Source organism: Canis lupus, chromosome 23 (assembly GCF_048164855.1).
Source record: "Canis lupus baileyi chromosome 23, mCanLup2.hap1, whole genome shotgun sequence".
Classification (NCBI taxonomy): Eukaryota; Metazoa; Chordata; class Mammalia; order Carnivora; family Canidae; genus Canis; species Canis lupus.
In genome coordinates, this window is record NC_132860.1 from 38,180,749 (window position 1) to 38,202,798 (window position 22,050).

Consider the following 22,050-nt stretch of genomic DNA (forward strand, 5'->3'; position numbering starts at 1 on the left):
CCCCACACCTCTCTCTCAAATAATAAATAAATAAATCTTTAAAAAGGAGGGGGGGACACCTTCTTACTCCTGTTTATCCCCCAGCCACTCAGATCATCTCTCTAGATAAAAGTACTATTACCAATTTCTTGTGTAACCTTTTTCAGAAATATTTTATATTAATATATACAAAGCATACTACAAATACAATTTTGTACTTTTTTCATATAACAATATGGATATTTTCATAGATCAGTACGTATTAGTACCTCTTCATTCTTCCAGTGGCTACTTTGTTTCATTGTATTATAATTCTTTTTACAAATCCCCTACTCATTAGCACTTAGGTTGTTTTCTATAGTTTTCTATTATAAATAATGCTGCAATGAATATTCTTAAATATCTCATTGTAGTGAATATTCTTGTATTTATATAATTTCATTTGTGTGTGTCTCTAGGAAGGAATGACTGACCCAAAGTGCCCATTTATTTATTTTTTTTTATTTTGATAGGCAGAGCCCTCCATAAACCTTGTGCCAAGTTTACTAACCATCCTCACCCCTTCCCGACTCCTCCTCATGTGGATGAGGATGCTGTGTTCCTGTATTTTCAACAACAGGGATGTTAGCTAATTTTTTGTTCTTTGCCAGTCTTAAAAGCAGAAGATGGTACCTCATTGTAGCTTTCATTTCTACTTCTCTTACGATAAGTGATAGTGAATATCTTTTCATAAGTTCAGGAACTATAATGAGTTTCCTTTCCTGTGAACCATCTATTCACATCCTTTGCCCATTTTTCTACTGTGTTATGGAGCGCTTTACATTTGAAGGAAATTAGCTCTTTAACTGTGATATAAAGTACAAATATTGTCCCCATTTGTCATTAGTCTTTTATTGTGGAATATGTTTATGAGAACATTCTGAAGTTTTAGAATGCTCAACTTAGATTTTTGTTTTATGAATGACGAAAAAATTGCCCAATATTTTCTTCTAGAATATTTGTGGCTTCATTTTAATATTTAAATCTCTGATTTTTTGTGTGTCTATGAGGTAGGAAAACAACTTTATTTTTTGCCAGATGGTTTTCCAGTTGTTCTAACATCATATAGCAAATAATTCATTTTAACTCTACTGATATGAAATGCTGACTTTATTATACTTTAGTTTCCTATGTGTATTTGGGTCCTTCTCTATACTTTCTATTCTGTTCCATTGATCTATGTATTTGTACACCAGTACAAACTTTTAAAATAGTTACTGTTCTGATATATTTAAAATTTTTAAAGTCCCCCCCAACATTATTTTCATTTTACATTTTTAAATTAGGAAGAATCATCTTCTCAGATAAACTTAACCCATAATCTTGATCAGAAATTTAGATGATTTGAGTTGAAGATTGTCATGCTCTTGTATCCAACTTTGGGATGGTGGTAATAATATTTACATATTTACATATTTACATATTGAAAACCCTGGTCTGTAACCAACTTTAGGTGTCCTAGGAAAATAGTTGCTATGGGCTTTTCTCATAGTTTTAGGCATTTCTCCTAACCATGAAAGTAGCAGGAGCAACTCTGCTGTATTAAAATATTTTGAGGGCCACTACACTAATTGGACAATGAATATGAGCAGGACACTTAAATCAAGTTATCTGAAGCCTTACTATTATATTGATCTTTTTTTCCCACCTCCTCCCTTCTTCCATGATTTTTCTAGAATGCTCCTCCCACACCCACAATCATGAAACTTGTGTTGTTAGACTGGTAGACTTGCAAAGGAACAAGTATTTTTAGGGAAAGGGGTGGTTATTGAAATAGGTTATTAAAGTAAAATTGTTTTATTCTCATTTTAAACTGGGGTAGCAATGTAACAGACACCACATTTCAGAATAAACTGAGATACCACCATGCAGATGAAGCAGTAAACTGGTTTCACACCTTCAGCCACTGAATTCCAGTCTATACAAGAAGTTGGATAGGTCAAGAAAAGATTGTTGGAAATTAGGGGACAGTGTTAAATAAGAGATCTTGGTGTGCTGTAAGTCCTATGCTGTCCTCCAAAGGGACAGGTGAGGGTAATTCCTCTTTCACCTCAAATCAAGATGGAGAGTCTTTAAGGAAATTCCTCAGATTGATCAGTATGTGTCCCCTACAGTTTGGAGACATGGAGGTCTAGTTTATGACCTTTCTCTGAGAAATCTTGGGGATAAGGATTTAATCATTCTGACAGCAGAGCAAAGATGAAGTGGCTACTGCCCTGAGCTAGGCCTGTATCTTAGTCCATTCAAGATACATTGAATGGGTGGCTTATAAACAACAGAAATTATTTCTCCCAGTTCTGGAGGCTGGAAAGCTCAAGTTCAATGACAGCACATTTAGTTTCTTGTGAAAACCCACTTCCTGGTCCATAGACAGCCATCTCTGGTGGAAGGGGCAAGGGAGCTCTCTGGAGTCTCTTTTTCTAAGAGCACTAATCCCATTCATGAGGGTTCCCCCCTCTTGACCTAAAGACTTCCCAAGACCCCATCTCCAAATACCATCAAACTGGGGATTCAGTTTCAATGTATGAATGGGGCACAGGTATAAGTATTCAGTCTGCAGAAGCCTGCACTCTCAGTCATGGCAAAGCATGAAAGTGTTTCCTATGAATCTGCTATGAGAGAGAGCTAGTACACACACCTGTTAGATCTTGGTGATGGTGTCCTAACAGAGAAATAGGAGCCTGCATGTAAGGGAGAGAGGAATAGATGGAGAGCCAGAGGCCAAAGGTAAAGTTGTTAGCCAGCCTTGAGGACAGTACATTCCCCTGCATCAAGGAAACACCAGTGAAATAACTAGCAATGGGGAGGCTGGTCCTCTGAAGAACCTATAAAATATCCCCATGAGAAAGGAATCAACCTTAAGTGTCAGGACGAGAAAGTGCCACATTAGCTTGAGATAGTATCTGTTAGGCGAGAGCTTTCTTTCCCTTTCCATGTTTCTCTTCAACTGTGAGAAAGGAGGCATAGAAACTCAAGTCAGAGGAAGTAGTTGTATATCCAAGCTGAAAAGAGAATAGCCATAACTTTGAATGAGTTTTAAGTTTTAATTATTACAAAAGGCTGGATATATTAATTAGTGATTGGAGGACCTCTTATTATTACAAAGGGACCAGAGAAGTCAGAAATTTGCCATATATCTTGTTGAGAGAGTTGCTAGCCTCACGGTATGAATTTTAAAGGGAAGAGATAAAACTAAGTTTGCTTAATGTGCCATGGTCATGTTGTTGAATATAACACTTGTAGTGAGGAATGGGAAGGTTAAAGCTGGAAATAGAAGCGCATCAGATCAGTGATAGCCCTAGAGAAGGTTCCCCTTTACATTTATCTTTCATGGTCTGTGTCTCTGCTTTGCTCTGTCCTGTCCGATTCTCTTCTTGTTTCCCACAGACCAGTTCTTGCAGTTTTCTCCAGCCCAGATTCTGAAGAGCTGGTGTGATCACCTACCTAATCAAAGATGAGCCTTTGTCCCATGCTTCCTCATGGGTCATCGATCAGCTATTTTATGGTCAACTCTCCAACTCTGCCTTATTTAGTACCATCCCTGAGCTCTAGGGGGGAAGGAGGAGGAATCACCTAGAGCTACTTCCCTGAACTTTAGCTGGGAGATGTTGGGAGTGGGTATGAGAAACACAGTCACTAATATATCCAGGACAAGGCTTTGTCTCTCAATAAAAGGAAAGGGGGTTTTATTTTTTTAAAGATTTATTTATTTATTTATTTATTTATTTATTTATTTATTTATTTACTAGAGAGAGAGAGAGAGAGAGGCAGAGACACAGGCAGAGGGAGAAGCAGGCTCATGCCAGGAGCCCAACATGGAACTTGATCCCGGGACTCCAGGATCGCGCCCTGGGCCAAAGGCAGGCGCCAAACCGCTGAGCCACCCAGGGAGCCCAGAAAGGGGGTTTTAGATGAGGCTCAGCAATACAGAAAGTGTTATTATAAGTCATTAGATATCAGGGTCACAGAGCATTTTTACTTTTGTCCTTTACCAGGCACACAGGACAGGAAGCTCTAAAATTTCTTTGTTTTATAATAGCGAGTTAAGAGATTTAGGTTCAAATGCACTCACAAAAAGTAACTTTTTTGAACATCAATTTCTTCATCTGTAAAATGGGAGTCCCTTGGTGCTTTCCAAGAGAACCCACAAGAGAGGCTATCACCACCCTTCCCACAGGAGAGGGCAGCACAGTGAAGATGTATGACCCTGAACAAGTGTGTGAAAAGTGGGCAACAGACTCCCAGAAAACTGAGGAGGAGCAAATCAACACAGAGCCAGACACAACAGGGAAGGCAGAACTGAAGCAAGCTGAAGCAAGCTTCAGTCAGTGTGGCTTTGCCATCAGGTTCTGAGAAGTGGCTGCATTAGACAGGTGTCTGAGCAGCCAGGAGTTTAAAGGCAGCAAGCCAGAGTCTCCCACGCTCCCACTAGCAACATCTCAAACTTTTATGAGGAGACATTCCATACTCCCAGCTTCTTTGGCTGTATTCACAAATGCATGGTTAACAGTTGTTTCTCAAAGCATCGTATGAATCACAAAAGATAGTGATGAGATTTTTATATCTTCACTTGTGCTGGTTACTTTGCTCTTAAGAAGATAAACAGTCTATTGAATTTTATATGGAACTTGAAATCAGTTGGGTATTTTTATTGCTTTTTCAGTGTTAATGTGGCAATAGAGAAAGCTATAACTTTAGTCACAGTATATTTATCTATTTTTTATGATTTACAGCAAAGAATCAATTCTAAGAATGAAAAATCCATTATAACTAAATCCATTGCAACCTTTAGATGGCTTGTTGTGTTTTGTTGGGTAAAAGTTTCAAATAAACATCCAGCCTTAATCTAGTGGACTATATCCTGAATTGAAACAAATTCTAGCGGAAATGAGACTGGAATGATTAAAGTATTCAAGTGATGACTCCAAATGGAATAAGAAAAATACAAGTTGTATAGATGAACATATGTAGGTTGGAATAATGAAGGCTTCCATTCTCTTATTCTCCAAATGTCAAGTTAGATGACTCCTCAAAACGCAACTCTCATGTTCATCAACTGCTACCTCAGTCAGACACTCTGGTCCCAACTCTGTTAGAGGCAGAAAGTGACTGGCTCCCTCTCTGGCCACTGGCAACTTGGGAGGGCTCTCCCCTTGTCTCTCTGCACTCCTCCCTCCCCACGCCACCACAGCTGCCACACCTGGTGGTGAAGCCTCAGATCACTGCCCCCCAAAGACTTGCACATTGAATTTTTTTCAAAAGATTTTTCATTATCTGTTGTGTCCCACGGACTACAGGAGTAAAATGATATAGAAAAGGAATTTTTACTCTGCTTTCAGAGTTTTCGACTAATAGAGGGAGCCATTACGCCAGTACAAAGCACAGATGAAGGCTGAGGAATTCTTGCTTAGCTCCCTGGTCTCCTTTCCAGACCTTCGGTTTGATTCCAACGTACCGAAAGACCAGACCTGCAGATCTCCTTCCCTGTGGTCTAGGAGCGCAGAGAGTTCTGTTTAGACTGACTTGGTCTGTGGAGAAAATTTTCCTTTTGAAGCAGTGTCATGAATGGCAGATTCCACAGCATGACTAGTACAAAAGTATTTTTACTTACAGAATAAGTTAAATGGGTCTCTGTGGACCAGTCCAGAAATATAACAACCATAGTTGTCAACATCCTTTGTATGGAAATAAAGACTCCTGACTCTCAAATAGTTATCCTCCAGAAGTTATAAATAAAACACAACTAATGGGAACATATAACATAGATGTGATCATAAGGCACAACCTACTTTGATTATTCTCAGATTTGGGTAGTGCACTTTCCTCTGTTCACACTGCTGACTGCCTCACTTCATTCAGCCTCTACCTCCTCAAAAGTGCTTTCTCTGGTTACCCTATCTAAAATGGAGAATTTTAGTTCTGTTTCATCACACACACCACCACCTGAAATATTCCATATTTGCTTGTTTACCTAAGGTCAGCCTTCCCTACTAGAATGTACATGTCACAAGGGCCGGGGCTTGTCTCTTATTTGGCAGTATTTCCAGTGTCTTTTTTTTTTTTTTTTATAGTATTTCCAGTGTCTTAAGTAGTGTCATGTACATCAGAAGAGTCTGGTGCTGATTTGTTGAAAAGAAGACTAACAAACTGGACTCGTTATCCAGCTTTCTTGCTCTCCACTCTCTGCAGTGACCTTAATGTCACTCTATCTCACTGTTCCCTAAACAGAGATGATGATGATACGATCACTAAGCATCTTTCAAGGCCTAAAATTTTCTGATCCTTTTCTTTCTGTTCCGACTATGACATAAGAAAATTGGGAGATAATAAATAATTCTGCACTTCATATCAGCCCTCCTTTCTTGCTCTGAGCCCAACTCAAGACCAGGGGCTGACCTTCACAGCCCCTCACTCTGCCTTTCCTGCCCAAGGAAATGCATGCCAGGAGTACTGGAAATTTAGTTAGATTGAGTCAGAGGTACAGGATGCTTCTCATGCAGACAATCAAATCTTTTTTTTTTCCCACCCTCCCAGATAATCATATCTTCTTTATATTTCCTTTGTGGAATCAGAAGTGTGTGGTATGCAAAGTAGTATTAAAGTATTGCACAAGTATTAAACTGTTGGAAACTCTCCCTTTGGAGAGACAATCCTTTGAAAACGCAAGTATTCTTGGGAGAGGTACCATTTTAAGCTAATTCACATTAGGGTGTTAGTAAATTATTGGAGCATTTCTTTTCATTGGAGGTACTAAATGCTTCAATAAGAATGCACCCTGAAAATTCGGGGGGAAAATGTTTGTAGAAAGGAGAAGGGAGGATCATGGAAGATGAAATTTACTAGCAGCATAGTTTTACCTAGGATTTGCCTTGTTAAGGCTTCTAATTTTTTTTTTTAAAGAACACTATAAAGTCACTCTGGAAGATGCTAGAAAGAGAATAACCAGAAAAACTTTGTTGCAACTGGATCAAAAGAAGGAATGGGCCACACAGGTATATTTCAATTTTCTTAAAAACAAAACAAAAATTGTTCCCCTATTTTTTCCTGTGGTATAATGATTAAGAAGATTGAGTTTTGAAATTTGGCAATTTAGTTTAAATCACAGTTCTACCACTTACTGGGAATATAAACTAAATTTCCTACCTGATTTTTCTGGGCTTGAGTTTCCTAATTTATATAAAAGGAGCAATAATGATATTTACCTTTAAAAATAGTATGGAGGTTAAATGAGATGATTTAAGTAGCATAGTGCCTCATAAGGAACAAGAGCTCAGTAACTTCTTATTGAGTTATTTTTAAGTAATAATAATGGCTACAACAAATTATTAAATAAAAGTTTGGACACATAGAATGAAATAGGACTTGTCTAAAAAGTACTTTCATATATATCCAAATCTAAGAGAGTATACTTTACATTGTCAGAGTTTTAAAAATTTGGGATATTAAAAAATGTTTGAGATATAATTTCCAACATTATATGTTTTCTAACCCCTTTGTTTTCACTGTCCTTCCCCTGCCCCCAGACTACCTCGTCAGTTAGTCTGTCTCTTCATCTAGAATAGCTCTTATGCAGAATTGTAAACACCTGGGGTTCTCTACAGTTCCTCACTGAATTTCAGTTGCTCTTCTTTGTTGCTTAACTGTTAGTTCAGTTGTTTTTTTCCATTACTATCCTACTGCATGATTTTACTGATGTATACAAAGATAGAGGATTATGGAAAGCCAACCAATAGTTTATCTGCCCATAAAATTCAGCCTCTTTGTGACTGAGTATGACTAAATGGTGAAGTCAACAATAAAATGATCTGAACATAGTTAAGATGATTCAAAATGCATCTATAGATCAAATATATTTCAAACATACATATTCAACATATAATGAGGACTGGTCCAGATACTGTTCTGAGCATTTTACATTTATGTCTCTCAACAATCCTGTAAGGCAGGGACTTGTTAATGAGAAGAATGAGGCACAGAGAAATTTTTGTGACTTTCCCAGAGCAAGTGATAGAGTGGAGATTCAATTCAAGATGTCTCTTCAGATCACTGCTTTTAATCACTACATTGTACATTTTCTTTTATCTACATAATGCCTAACACATGTGAATGAATTTTCCCCATTTTATCTGGCTCTTGTAGCATATATTTAACATCTGATAATCCACTGTTGTACAATCTTGGCTGCATATTGGAGTCACCTGAGAAATTTGGTTGACTCATTTGGTGCCTCAGAAATGCTCATGTAAATGGCCTATGATGTTGCCTTGGTTTCTGGACTTTTCAAAGTGTTCAGGAGATTCTAATGTGCAGCCAAAGTTGAAAACCTCTGTTCCATTGTTACTGAATTAAGCCATTAGTCAACTAACTTCAGTTATGAGCTATGTCTTGCTCCTGTTCAACTGAAATTCTGTGTGCCAGGGCACTTCAGAGTTATCAGCTGCAGTTAGAGTATAAAAGTTCCTGATTCCTAGGCAGTGTAGGTGCACCCTTAGTTTAATTAGCATGATTTAAAGAAAAAGAATTATTGCAAATCTTCCAACTCTAAAGACTTAGATAAATTTATTCTTAACATATTTTTTAATTATTTTGTCTGTATTTATTACTTTTAAAATTTTTCCTAATTTCCCTTCCTTAGATAATACCCTTTAGTTACTGAATGTAGAACTTGTAACATGGTAGCCATAAAAAAGTGCCTCACTGATAAATATGATCTTTCATCTATTATAAAGTTCCTTTGGGGAAAACTATAATAAGAATTGAAAATGAATTTACATTTTATGAACTTACTGACAAAGTAATGCTTTTCCTATTTTCTTCATCTAAAATGCCTTTCTCCAGGAGACTGTCTAGCTACTCTGAAACTATTTGCTATTAAGTTTGTAAATATGTATGTTGTTATTACTGACATGCATAAATATTTCAAATTAAAAAGTCAGTAATAGGATCTATTCATGTTTTTGTTCTATGTTGGAGTATGTCTGTGACCATAAACTTGAAGAATATTTGATCATTACAGTTCAGCCACTTTAATCATGGAGCAGACAACTTAATGATTGATTTCACCATGGCAATCAGATTCAGTCACAATAGAAGCCAAATTGAACGGATGACTATTGTCCAGTTCTCTAACTGTATTAGGCAGTGTAAGTCACCAAAATAATATGAGAGTAAAGAACAACTGCAGCAAAAGTTCTTAGATATGCTTCCAAAGTGATCACAAAACATACTATAAAATGATCAGATAAGTTGATTGTGAATCTCCATGTTGTGAGTCTTCTTTAATGCAGAAACTTTCTTTTAGAATGCCATACAGTTCATTGACAAGGGCAGCTACCGAGAGATCTGGGAGAATGACTGGCTGAAAAGAGAGGTAGGTCAAATTTTAAAAAACAACTCCTTCCTTCTTGTTTTTTTGAACTGGAAATGACTTTTATTTTGTGAGCTGAAGGCATGGAAAAAGCATAGAATTGTGACTAGCTGACGTCAAATAAAATTCAAGTGGAATCCTAATCTTATTACAAACTGTTGCTCAATGACCACCACCAATAATTTCAATAACAACCAGAAATCACTTTTGGCATCATAATTCATGCTGTAAACTCAAATGTATGAAGCTTCTTTATGCCCTAAAATTGATCTGGCCTTCTTCAAGACCCTACTTCCTTCTTGGGTGGTGGGAGTAAGGCTAAAGGATCATTCTAACCTCAATCTCTGCTGTTTTTAAATTGCCTCTTTGGGATGGCAGAGAGTGTCCTTTGCATAAATGTTCAGTTGTTTAAATTTCCTTTCTTTCCTCTGTTCTTCTCCAAGATGGACCCTGTTATATAAGGAAGGGAAGTTTATATCCCTCTTTGGGGCATGTTACTAAAGCGGGCTCAGATCTATGGGCTTTGCCTTGGACCTTTGCTCCCTCTGCCTTTCATCTGTACAGGATATGCTTTCATCTGCTCCCTGCACTGGTGACTGCTAAATGGATTGCTCTGGTCTTTTGGACATTGTGTTGCAGCCAACACCAAACCCACAGTGACAGCTATTTGCCCACGGTCAAGATGTCCCTGCCCACTGCAGTCTCTACATCCTATCCTAGCTTGGTCATCAGGCTCTCTTCACATCTCCTTCTGGAGAACATGCAGGAACTAGGGGCCCGGTGTGCTGCCTTAGACTCTGCTCCACCTGTCTCTCTATACCGATGCTACAATCCCACTCTTGCTAAATGTGGTCTTGTGAGGACTTCCAGACCTTCTTTGTTATGAGGCACTGTCCTGTTTGCCTTACATTGCACAGACTAGTCTTTCTGTCTTACCTTCTTAGTCTCATCTACATGGAAAACTCCACCTCTCTTGTTTCATAACTCTTGCTAATATATATTGAAATTGTCTGTTTATCCATCTGTCTCTTCACTGCACAGAGCAAGCTGTGCCTTTTCAACTATATGTCCATGAAAACTAATAATCTATGTTCACTAAATAGTTATTGAATGAAAGGATATCCATGAGTATAGAGATAGTCATTGGGGAGATGAATCAAGTACATGGCTTAGATCTTGGGTGAAGATGTGAGAGCATGTTATTGGATAAAACAAGTAGATAATCCTCAGACTAGTTGTCACAAGGGTGCTACAGAAGATGTGCAAACTCATTGCTTTGAAATTCGCTTTATATTACAGAGAAACAGTCACCTGACCTGTGCTCAGATACCATCTATGAAAGAAAACTTACCATCTTTTGAAAAAATTCACTTCAATCATACACAGCTCTTATTAACAAGTTTTATATATATATATAAGGCTGATATTTGAAGGGTTATGGGATCATGACCCCAGCCGAAGGCAGACACTAAATCAACTGAGCCACCAGGCACACCTCAAATCTTAAATCTTATAAGATGTCATAGTTATTAGGCTCAGAGAAAATGACTGCAAAAATTTGTATTTGACTGATAAGGGTTTTTTTGTGTGTGTGTCTTGATCCCTCCTACTAAAGGCACAAATTACATTTTGTTTCATTTTACTTTTTAGGTCTCATAATTCAGTAGAAATAAAAGACAGGGAAAAATGTCAAGTTTAATTAAATCATGAGCAAAAGAGGTTAGTAATAAAGGACAAATCATTTTAAGGAAATTTAATAGATTTAATTTCTCCTTATTTCAATAAATATTTATTTTAGCATTATTAAATTTACTCACAAATTAATTAAAACCATCTCTGGTTATAAGTATTATCACAAGAATTGAAAATTGCCTAGAAATGGAATGATATATGACAATTAGTTTCTTTAAGGAAGGTTTAGAATGAGTAGCAAGGGATATTTAATAATGGAACTCCTGGGGATCCCTGGGTGGCGCAGCGGTTTAGCGCCTGCCTTTGGCCCAGGGCACGATCCTGGAGACCCGGGATCGAGTCCCACGTCGGGCTCCCGGTGCATGGGGCCTGCTTCTCCCTCTGCCTGTGTCTCTGCCTCTCTCTTTCTCTCTCTCTCTCTCTCTCTCTCTCTCTGTGACTATCATAAATAAATAAAAATTAAAAAAAAATAATGGAACTCCTGAAAATATTTCTCCATTTAACTATCTTTCAACAATAACCAAAAACTTAGATCTGAGGGAAGGATATGAATGTCCTATGCATGACTTCCATTATCTGGTTTTATTTAGCATGCTTATTAAGGAAATGAAGAAACCTGAAATTTCCAAATGACTTAGACTAACTCAACAAATAGAAAGCCCATAAAACTAGACAAAGGGATTCAAAGAGTTAGAAATCAGAGTTTCAAGTGAGAGGACGCATAAAGCTAACTTGGATCTCACAGGATAAAATTGCAAGAGCATGCATTTAATTCAGGATCCTAGGGGTCTGACTTATAATAGTTCTAACTAAATTATCTTTCTCAATTCCCTAAGTCCATTTCTTGGGTATCTGGGGAGAAGCAGGATAGGGAGGGAAAAGCAGTCTTGATCTTCCTTTTCACTTTCTTACCCTGGAAATTTAAAGGTGTTTATATGGTTATAACAAGGAACTAGTTTTCATTTCCCTAATATTTTGATAGGCTGGAAAGGAGACAGTAAATGCTAAGAACCTTAGTAGTCCAAATGGCCAAGTGATACCACAAGATATCCTTAGCTCCAAAGATCAGACTTAACTCCCTGAATGGGTCCTCTTCATTCCCAGCTTTGGAAGGAGACCAAGAACTGTGTGTGCTGCCTCCCAAGCATGCCAAGCCCTTGGGTCAAACATATCCAAATGTTCTATCAATTCCTTCTGTTTACATCCTCTAAATATAATTTCTTTCTCATCCTTTGACATTTGAAAAGTATTAACTTTTCCTTAAGGCGTTCCAGCCTATAATCAGGCTGATTAACTCCCAACACATGGGATGCTGAAACAACCCCTTGCTTTCTAATTTAGCATAATGGACTTAATGGTTTGCTAAATAGTTTAAGGCAGGTAAATAATATATGCTTTTCTCTCGAACTCCAAGCCACTAGCAATATTTGAGCCTTTTCTATGGCACTAGTATTGTTTTATGTTATAATTATTTGTGTATTTGTTCATTGAATCCAATAAACCTCTTTGGAGGAAATTCTTTCCATGCCTTATTCACTTTTGTATCTTTCTGTGCCTTGCACAGAGCCTTGCCCATAATAGAAATTCAAACATTTAATCATGACTTATGTGATAGAGATATGCATATAGTAATATACAGAATGTTTCCAGACTCCAAAATCCAATAAATAAATTTCAAGCACAAATTCAAAATGTCTAAGTTATCTAAGTACTCATCTCAGCTACACTCTCTTGGCAATGCCTAACAAGAGATACTGCATCTAAACTAACCCCTGAACCTTTTTTGTTTCATCATAGTCCCTTGAGATACTTTTCCCAGTTTATCTCTATTATTCTCATCGTCCTATTACTTTCTCTTTTATACTCTTTTTTAAACAATATTTATTTATTGGGACACCTGGGTGGCTCAGCAGTTAAGCGTCTGGCTTCGGCCCAGGGTGTGATCCGAGAGTCTCAGGATCAAGTCCCATATCGGGCTCCCCACATGGAGCCTGCTTCTCCCTGTGTCTCTGCCCCTGTGTCTCTGCCCCTCTCTGTATGTCTCTCATGAATAAATAAATAAAATCTTTAAAAACATATTTATTCATTTATTTATTTATTTATTTATTTATTTATTTATTTATTTGAGAGAGAGAGAGCACGAGCAGCGGGAGGGGCAGAGGGAGAGGGAGAATCTCAAGCAGACTCCCCCCTGAGACCAGAGCAGACACGGGGCTCCATCTCATGACCCCGAGATCATGACCTAGGCGAAATCAAGAGTGAGCCACCCAGGAACCCCTTTTTATACTCTTGCTTCTAATTCTATTGTCCTGACCTCTCTCCATGAATTCTCGATGCAGCATCTGTATGGTTCATGCCATATGAGGCGGGCAAGGAGGGAAGCCGGGAGCTCTATCTAGTCACGTTCTATACATTTTTCCCACTATCCTAGCCTTCTTTAGACAGAGGTTTTCAAAATACACTTCTTAAAGACTAATGGGAATTCCATCAATAGAAACAGCAAATTTTGTTTATGTTTAATGAAGTTAGCCATATTTCCTTAGTAAACATCAAATCTACTATGTCTATCAATGACCTTCTATCACCTGCAAAATTAAAATCCAGACCCTTTGCCATTATTTCCCTAATTGTCCAGTTTCTCTCCTACTTCTCCCTACGTCCTCTTTCTATCTACACCAAAATAATGTGCGTAACATGTGGTTCCTTCTGCCTACAGTGTACCCTCTTTGGTCTTCAAAATCCAGATTAGATGTCATCTCCTCTATTAAAACTCCCTTCCCCCCTACACCAGACATACGATGAATCCCCCATAGTACCTGACAGCTTCTGTTATGGTTTGATCATACCACTTTTGGTTTTATCACCATCTTCCCCCATTTAACCACATTGATAATTTAATTCTTATTTTCATGTTTATCTCTAACTCCAGCTCACAAATAAATCTGGTGATGTTTTTGAAAGGGTAAGAAAGGACAACTCCTGCCATTCGTTGTCTAACCATGCAAACAAGTTCGGCAAACAGTCTAGAAAAAAGACCCACCCATTCCTTCTTAGAGAGTAAGGACAAAGAAACCGAGTAACAAATAGTACAGGATAGATCTTTCCCTCAGGCAAATGAACTTTTTTAGAAGTGAATTTCTTACAGAAGACTAGATAGAACTAAGTTAACAAGTACCAACATCCATCCATTGTCTTCTTCTGAGAACAGATTGCAAATCACAGAAAGGAAGTTGAAGAACTGGAAAGTACTATTCATGAATTGGAAGAAGAAAATTTGGTGCTTATTGATCAACTATTCAACTGTAGACTTGTGGATCTCAAAATACCCAGGTGAAAGTCATTAACATATCTAGAAAGTAGTCTGTAAACATTTGTATTGTAAAAGTTATTTTTAAAAGATGATTTAATTTCTTAGTGCTCCATCTGGATGGCAATAGTTGAAAGAAAGGAACTCACCAAATGGCTGTGGTGAAGGTATAAGAGTATTACAATTGCTCATTGGTACAGTGCAAACTTCGGCTTACTTTTTCTAGCAGTGCACTAGTCTTAATAACAAACACTTAACATGAACATTACAAGTGCGGACCTTCAAAAGCCTCCAAGTCAGCAGGGAAAGTAGGCATAAAAATGAAAGCATACCAGTGCAACATGCATGAGGTGTGGAGTCAGCACAAAGGAGGAAGTGATTAACTTTGTGGTAGCTTCCCGGAAGTCTTCTCAGCTTCTGGTTACCTTGTGGACTGTAAAATTGTTTCCTTTGATAGTTAGCGGAAGAGTCAAACTACCTTCTAGACAGAGAAGGTAGCCTGGTATTCCAAGTCACATTTATTCTGCACAAGAAAAACCAACGGTGTATTTTAGGTCATTTCTTTTTCTTACCTGACAGAAGAATTCTCAATACACAAGTCTTAAGGAAAATTAGGGCCTTGGAATATGAAATTAAAATTCAAAGTGGTGATTATAAGTTGGGCAAGTAGTCAGAAACAAGAACTAATATGAACAGTAGCATGTTTAGGAAAAGAGGAGAAATGACTCACACAAATGTAGATTGTACATGTGGAAGATGGGAGACAAATGTCCAGGTCTAGGAATTAAAGCAGAGAAATTCAACATGGTGAAAGGGCCATGAAAAAATTTCTACCAGAGTAGCTCCTGTTGCTGGTGTGGCTTGGAAAAATACTGTTTATGACATAATAAGGCATTTTTTGTTTACAAACTTCCCGATGTGTTCCAAGAAGGGTGGATACAGGTAAGTTGTGGGGTTTTTGTTTGCTGGGCTAAGAGATGGGCAGCAGGATACAAAACTGGAGAATCTGGGAAATAATGCAGTTGCATTACAGGCTGAAAGCTTGACGAGACTGGACAGAGAAGGGGGTCACCTGCTCCCTTCCACAGTGTAGACGTACTGCTCTGGAGAGGCAGATGTGCAGATGTGGTAGGCAGTCAGGCTGAATGAATTGGCTGTTCACTGGACTCCTGAATTCCCAATCTCTTGACCTGATGCCCTCAAGGTGTCCTAGGGGGTGGGGGCCTCACCGTTCCTCCAGTAGGTGACACGCTCTTGCCAGGCCCCTCCTCTCCTATCAGGTCTCCAGCTCCATGCTCCTGTCCCACCACTGCCTGCTGCTGCTGCCACCTTCTTAGCAGCAGGTCTAATCTCTACACGTGGCTTACACGCTTATGCTTACAGCTCCACCTGCCTCCTCTGTCGTCTTTCCTCTTCTGAATGGGCCCAACCTTGGGAAGGAGCTACCCTCCGAAGTGCCAACTCCACTTGCTGCTTTGGTCAGCTCAGCCTGCCTGTGTCTGATTGGTGCTGCCGTGGATGTGAATCGCTAGTCATACGAAGGGGAATTTTTTCACTGGCCAGGGAGAACTTGGCTGTCAGCTTAAGTAAGCTGTTTGCTGTGTCATGTACAATTTAACCCTATCCAATTTTATCCTTAACCCCACAAAAATTCAGTAAAACAATGTTCATCAGTGCCTTGTGAATTGGTTTTCTTTAGTGAGAGACCTGAGTGTTTAGTCTTGCTTCAGAGTCGGGACAGAGGAGTTCAAAATCTGGCCAACCAAAAAGAAAGCGACATTTATGAGAACCAGGCGAGGAGCCCTGGTATATGCTTCCATGGTACCCTAATCTTTTCATTCATGGCCAGCATTTATCACACCCATGATTACTTATTTAATGTCTGCTTCCTTGCTAGATTGTAAATTCCTCGAGGCAAGTCTTTAGGAAATTTTAGAAAAATCTGTGTAAAGGAACAGAAATGTGTAAACCCTCCGTTGTCTGTTAGACTACTTTTCTAGAAGGGGAACTTTGACCATATTCAGGAGCTTTTACTATAAACCATTTTCAAGTCAAAGAAATATAATACATTTTGCATATCTTATGGCAACTTCCCTTTTCACCTGTTGAGAACTCAGGTCTTGTAAGATACTAGAAGGTAGTGAGAAGTAGACATAAACTGTGCCCCAAGGACATACAAAAAAGTTGTTTTCCTATTTGGCTGAAGAATGGGGTATTTTAGCTAATAGAGTTACTACCTTTCCCATCCAATGCTCCTCAGACTTTTTCTCTTTACAACTCATATGAGATGAGGCCAATGTCCACCAAAGGTGACTACCCAGGGACTCCCATGTCACAGAACTGAGGCTAAGTGGACCAATACCTACAAATCTAACACTCACAAATCTAATAATAACATTCTTTAAGTATTTTCTAGATCATCGAGTATTGTCACCCTGTAGTGGTACAAAAATGACAATAAATTAATGGTTAAGAGAGAATCTAGATTTATAATATTTATAACATTTAGTAAGATCATAATGATTCAAAATGGAAAAACCAGGGGAAAAGGGAATTCTAAAACCCCAGACATATCCACCTGTAGACCAGAGCTACATGTGAAAGTGACCTATACAAAGTTGAACCTTCAGAAACTTTTACAAACATAAATATTATATGTAGTTACATTATTGCTGGAGACTTAAGCATTTTGAATAACATTTTACTCATGTTCTTTAAATAACTGACAACCTGTAATCCAGGGGCTTCACTCTGATTGCTGAGCTGCTAAGCAGGAGTGGTGGTTTGAATATCTGCATGAGTCTGATTCATGCTCTCTTCAGGCAAACTTCAAGCTACATGGAGCTTTCAAGACATTATATGTTCTGGTTGAAATTCAGTGGGTGCTGAAAAGCAGAGCACAGGCTTGCCTACATGCATAGAGAGCTGCGGTAGCAGACGTACAAGTCACCAGGCATGTGACTGGAACATGCGACTCAGCAATGGCCAGAATCTCAACGTCACCCGTGACCCCTCCTGCTCACTGTCTTTCTCTTTTTCTCTTCATTTTAAGACCATCCATTCAGGCCACAGTTGTTCCTCACCTGGATTACTACAACAGCACTCTAACTGGTATCCTGCTTCCTTTCATTTCCAGGACATAAGTGTGTTATTTCCTTATCATGCAATACCCTTCCTCACCCAAGCCCTTCCCTGGCAAACAGCCTCTGGTTCTTCAAGACTCATCTCAGGTACCATCTCCTCCTGGAAACCTTCCTTTACCTCCTAAAGGTCAATCAGGTGCTTCTTCTCTCTGCCCCACAGTATTTCTCACACTTCACCAACCACCCATCAGGGTTACAGACCATCGTCCTAAAACACTGTGAGCCTGTCTGTCACCCCACTGGGCCTTATGCTCCAAAGGGTAGAAACTATGTCTCATTGTTCATCACTGTGTCTCTAACACCTACCAGAGAAACAGACACCAGTGAGCAGATGGTATAAAATTTGTTGACTGACAGACTTCTTTTCTCATTTGTTCTTCTTAGGCAACTCTATCTTACTCAAGCTGCTGGACTGGAAGCACCACATAAAGTGCCTCTGGAGTTGCCAGAAATACATGAAGGTATTATTTTATTGTAATGGTGATAGCATCTCAAAAATTTAACAAATACTTATTGAGCATCTATTATAGACAGGTACCTCATATCCAAGAGCTATTCAGGGAATAGATACATGACAGCTTCTCCACAGTTTTCTTCTCCTTGTAGCTTTCTCTAGTCCTGTTTTTGAATTAAAGTCTCCATGTTTCACAGTGAATTACATAAGTAATGGGAGGGATGGGATGCTGTCTACACTGGTGCATTTTGGTTCCAATTTAGTCAATGAACCAAAACACCAACATGCACCTCAGTTACCAAAACCTATTAGCTAACAGAAGGCAAAACAACTTAGTGATTCTAAAAATGGGACTCACTCTCGCCTCAATACATAGATTCTAATTTCTAAAAGCCTTTTCAAACTAAAAGTGTGACAAAGTGTGTATTGATTGTATTTTCATTTTTATCCATCCCAAAATAACCAGTTTCTTTGTATTCATCCCAGAAGAGTCAAAATTACAACCCGTAGAAGTTAAAAGTACAGACATCATGAGCTCATCATCTGAGAGCAGTGCTTTATATCTCTGTCATGAGGATAGTATCAGATATGTCAAGCACCTGAAGATAGATGAAGAAGACAACTCATGTATGGAATTTGGGGCCTCTGATATGAAATACTTACTATATGAGGATGAACAGGATTTCAAGGTAGGATTCATGAAAAAAATTTTGAGTATTAAGAGAATGCCGTTATATTAATGGAAAAAATTAACCTGAAATATGGATATTGAAAAATTGTTTGCAATTTTTAGTAAAATTTGCCCACCATTCACATTTCTCATTAGATATAACTTTCACTCCTACCCTTGTGCAATTTGCTACATATATTCATTAGCAAGGTCCCATTCCTAGCATACCATGTAAGTTATCTAATGCTATATAACAAATTACCTCCAAACTTAGTGGCTTATAACAATTGTCATTTATTTTCTTTTGTGGCTTCTGTTGGTTAGGAATTTGGAAAGGGCTCCAATGAACATTTTTCACATGGGCCGTCAGGCAGTTGCAGTCATATGTCAGCTAGGGCAACGGTCCTCTGAAGGCTTGTTTAGAGCAAGGATCCATTTCCAGGGTAGCTCACTCATATGGATGGCAAATTAATGCTGGCTAAGCTGGGAGCCCCGGTTCTTCACATGAGCTTCTCCTTGGGGTGCCTTTATTGTTTCTGTTATGGTGTCTGGCTTCTCCCAGAACAAGCAATGCCAGAGACCAAGGTGAATGCTGTAATATTTTGTATGACTTAGATTTGGAAATCATACATCATCACTTCCATCATATTCTATTGGTTGATGTAGTTACAAAGTTCCACCCAAGGGGAGGGAATGTAGTTCCAGCATCTGGAGAGAGGAAGGAGCATCACATTGTAAGAAAGCACATGGGGGAGCAGCCTGGGTGGCTCAGCTGTTTAGTGCTGCCTTCGGCCCAGGGCCTGATCCTGGAGACCTGGGATCGAGTCCCACGTCAGGCTCCCTGCATGGAGCCTGCTTCTCCCTCTGCCTGTGTCTCTGCTTCTCTTTCTTTCTGTCTCTCTTTATTTATTCATGAAATGTCTTTCATGAATAAATAAATAAAATCTAACAACAACAAAAAAGAAAAGCACATGGGACAGGATATCTATTAGTGTGGCCATCTTTGGAAAGTACAAACTGCTGTATATACCACATTAGGTGAAAACTGCAATATCAAAGCTTTTTAATTTTAAAACCTTTTTGGTACATTCCAGTTACTCCCACAGCCATCCCTTGCTATTTTCCTTCTTAATACTACTGATAACTTTTAAAATTCTCCTAGAACTTAAAATCTGGTAGGAGAAAGAGTGGTATATGAAAGCAGAAAAAACGGAAAAGATCAACAAAAATCATTATTAGCTAACTACAGCTCAGTCCTGCTAACATCAAGTGACAACTTAAAGACTAAAGTTCTCTCTAAGGCATTCAAACACCCCCATGGGAGTCCTGAAATCCTGACACCTGCTATGTTATCATGACCTCAGGCTAGTAGACAATTGTCCACAAAATTCCAAAGTCACATGCCATTTGGTTGATGAAAGACATTCTTACTTTCCATGGAGGTTTTTTGATGGTGGAAATGGCACTGTATATACTATGGACTGAATTGTATCCCCACCTCCACTCTTACCCCACCAAATTCATATGTTGAAGCCCTAACACCCAATCTGGAGATAGGGTCTTTAGAAGGTAACTAAGGTTAAATGAGGTTAAAAAAGATGGAGCCCCAATCTGATAGGACTATGGCTTATAACAAGAGTCTCTGCCTTACATGTAAGGACACAGGAAGAAAGTAGCCATTTATAAACCAAAAAGAGAACTCTTACCAGAACTCAACCATGCTGGCACTCAGATCTTGAATTTCTGAGTCTCCAGACTATACAAACTAAATGCCTGTTGTGTAAGCTGGTCAGTCTATGATATTTTGTCATGACAGCTTAAGGAGACCCTGAAATATGTGGTAGACATCCATCAGTTTGTTTTTTTCCTATCTTACATTTATTATAGCCCTATAATTATATATTTTTAAAACACAATAAATACAATTAATTAGATGCCTATATGATAGACCCTACCCTCAAATTGTTTACATGCTAGAAGACAGATAGAAAGTCACTATTACTGTACAAGAGAAATGTACCGCCTGTGTCTTTCTCACTGACCAGTCAGTCTGTGACCTTATCATTGCACCCCAGCACTTGGTACAGGGCCTGGCACAAAATGGGCACTCAGGAAAGGTTTGCTGAAATGTTGAAGGAATTCCAAAGAGAGTTATGGCTTGAGAAGGCACACTAGGTAGGGACTGAGTGAGCTGTTTCAACTCAGTATTAGGTTGGCTGTGGGATTTCATGTAAATTAGATTTTTAATTCCATTTGTTGATATCTTAAACTATAGTTTAAGGCAGAAAATGGTAAGTTTTACCTTTCCAGTAGTCAGCGGTTCTGTGAAAAGTGAGAAAAATTCATGGAGAATTTGCTCAATATTAGAATATTTATAGTCAAAGTGACGTTTACAAATCCTTCCCATTCTTGAATAATACAGAAAACTCTGCCATGGTTATATCCTGGCCAGCATAGGGCTACATATGTACAGCCAACACTTTCTTTTACCAATTAAAGACTTTGAGAGAATATATCTCCCCACTCTAACTGGTGCCTCTCACCCAACTCCCAGAAAGACAAGCCTGTCAGCCTTGCGGTGTGCTCATTTGGAGATCTTGCCTATCACGCCTCACTGGGCATATATATTTATTGACTGGTTTTCTGTTTACAGTGGCTCTCATATTTCATATGTTATTTAGGCAATTAAGAAGGCAGTGAAATCTGTCAGATAAAGGCGAATTATAATAAGGGAAACCTAACTATTGAGACTGGTAACTTGTTAAATAACCTCTCCTATTCTCTTCTGTTCACCACAGGATTATGTAAACCTGGGTCCCCTGCAAGTGAAGCTCATGAGTGTGGCGAGCAAGAAAATGCCAATTCATTTTCAAGAAAAAGAAATTCCAGTCAAATGCTATGAAGATACCAGGAGCCCAGAAAGCCGCATCACATACAAAATGATGAAGTCTTTTCTCTAAGACCAAAAGCTGCAAAGTAAAAATAACTTTTCCTTATAAATTTTCATTGGGAACTGAATTGTATTACTTGCCCATTTTACCTACACTTTGGTCCATTTTTAAACCAGTTGTTATTTCTAAAGGTCATAATGACATTTAAAATCAAAGTTCCAAGTATTCTGCTGTTCATTTATCTGCATGACAAAAAAAAGAGTACACTTTGTATTTCCATATCCAAGTATTCAGAAACATAATAATGGGCATGAGATGGTTTCTCAGTTTCCTTACCACTTAAAAACCTTTTGTTTAATCTATCATTCCAATATGAAATAATTCAATTAGAAATTTTCTAAGACAAATTCAGAGATTTGCACAGCACTGACTACACAGCTTTGCCTCTGAAGGTTTTGAATGATAGCCAGTCCACAATTCAGGTCTATTCTTCTTTAACTTAACACTA

The 22,050-nt window shown here is 38.5% G+C and overlaps 1 protein-coding gene across 5 annotated transcripts in view; it reads left to right on the forward strand.

The window, feature by feature from the left end:
• Window positions 1–21,757, forward strand: part of CCDC83 (coiled-coil domain containing 83) — a 48,538-nt gene extending 26,781 nt beyond the window's left edge. For 4 of the 5 annotated variants that reach the window (XM_072794937.1, XM_072794932.1, XM_072794936.1 and 1 more), the window contains 6 exons: window positions 6,919–7,010; window positions 9,320–9,388; window positions 14,286–14,407; window positions 17,912–17,988; window positions 18,468–18,670; window positions 21,450–21,757. In XM_072794937.1, the coding sequence (XP_072651038.1) occupies window positions 6,919–7,010; window positions 9,320–9,388; window positions 14,286–14,407; window positions 17,912–17,988; window positions 18,468–18,670; window positions 21,450–21,611 (725 nt within the window). In that variant the 3' untranslated portion in view covers window positions 21,612–21,757. The remainder of the gene's footprint in view (window positions 1–6,918; window positions 7,011–9,319; window positions 9,389–14,285; window positions 14,408–17,911; window positions 17,989–18,467; window positions 18,671–21,449) is intronic. The other variant, XM_072794934.1, reaches the window with a different exon arrangement.
• Window positions 21,758–22,050: the final 293 nt, after the last annotated feature.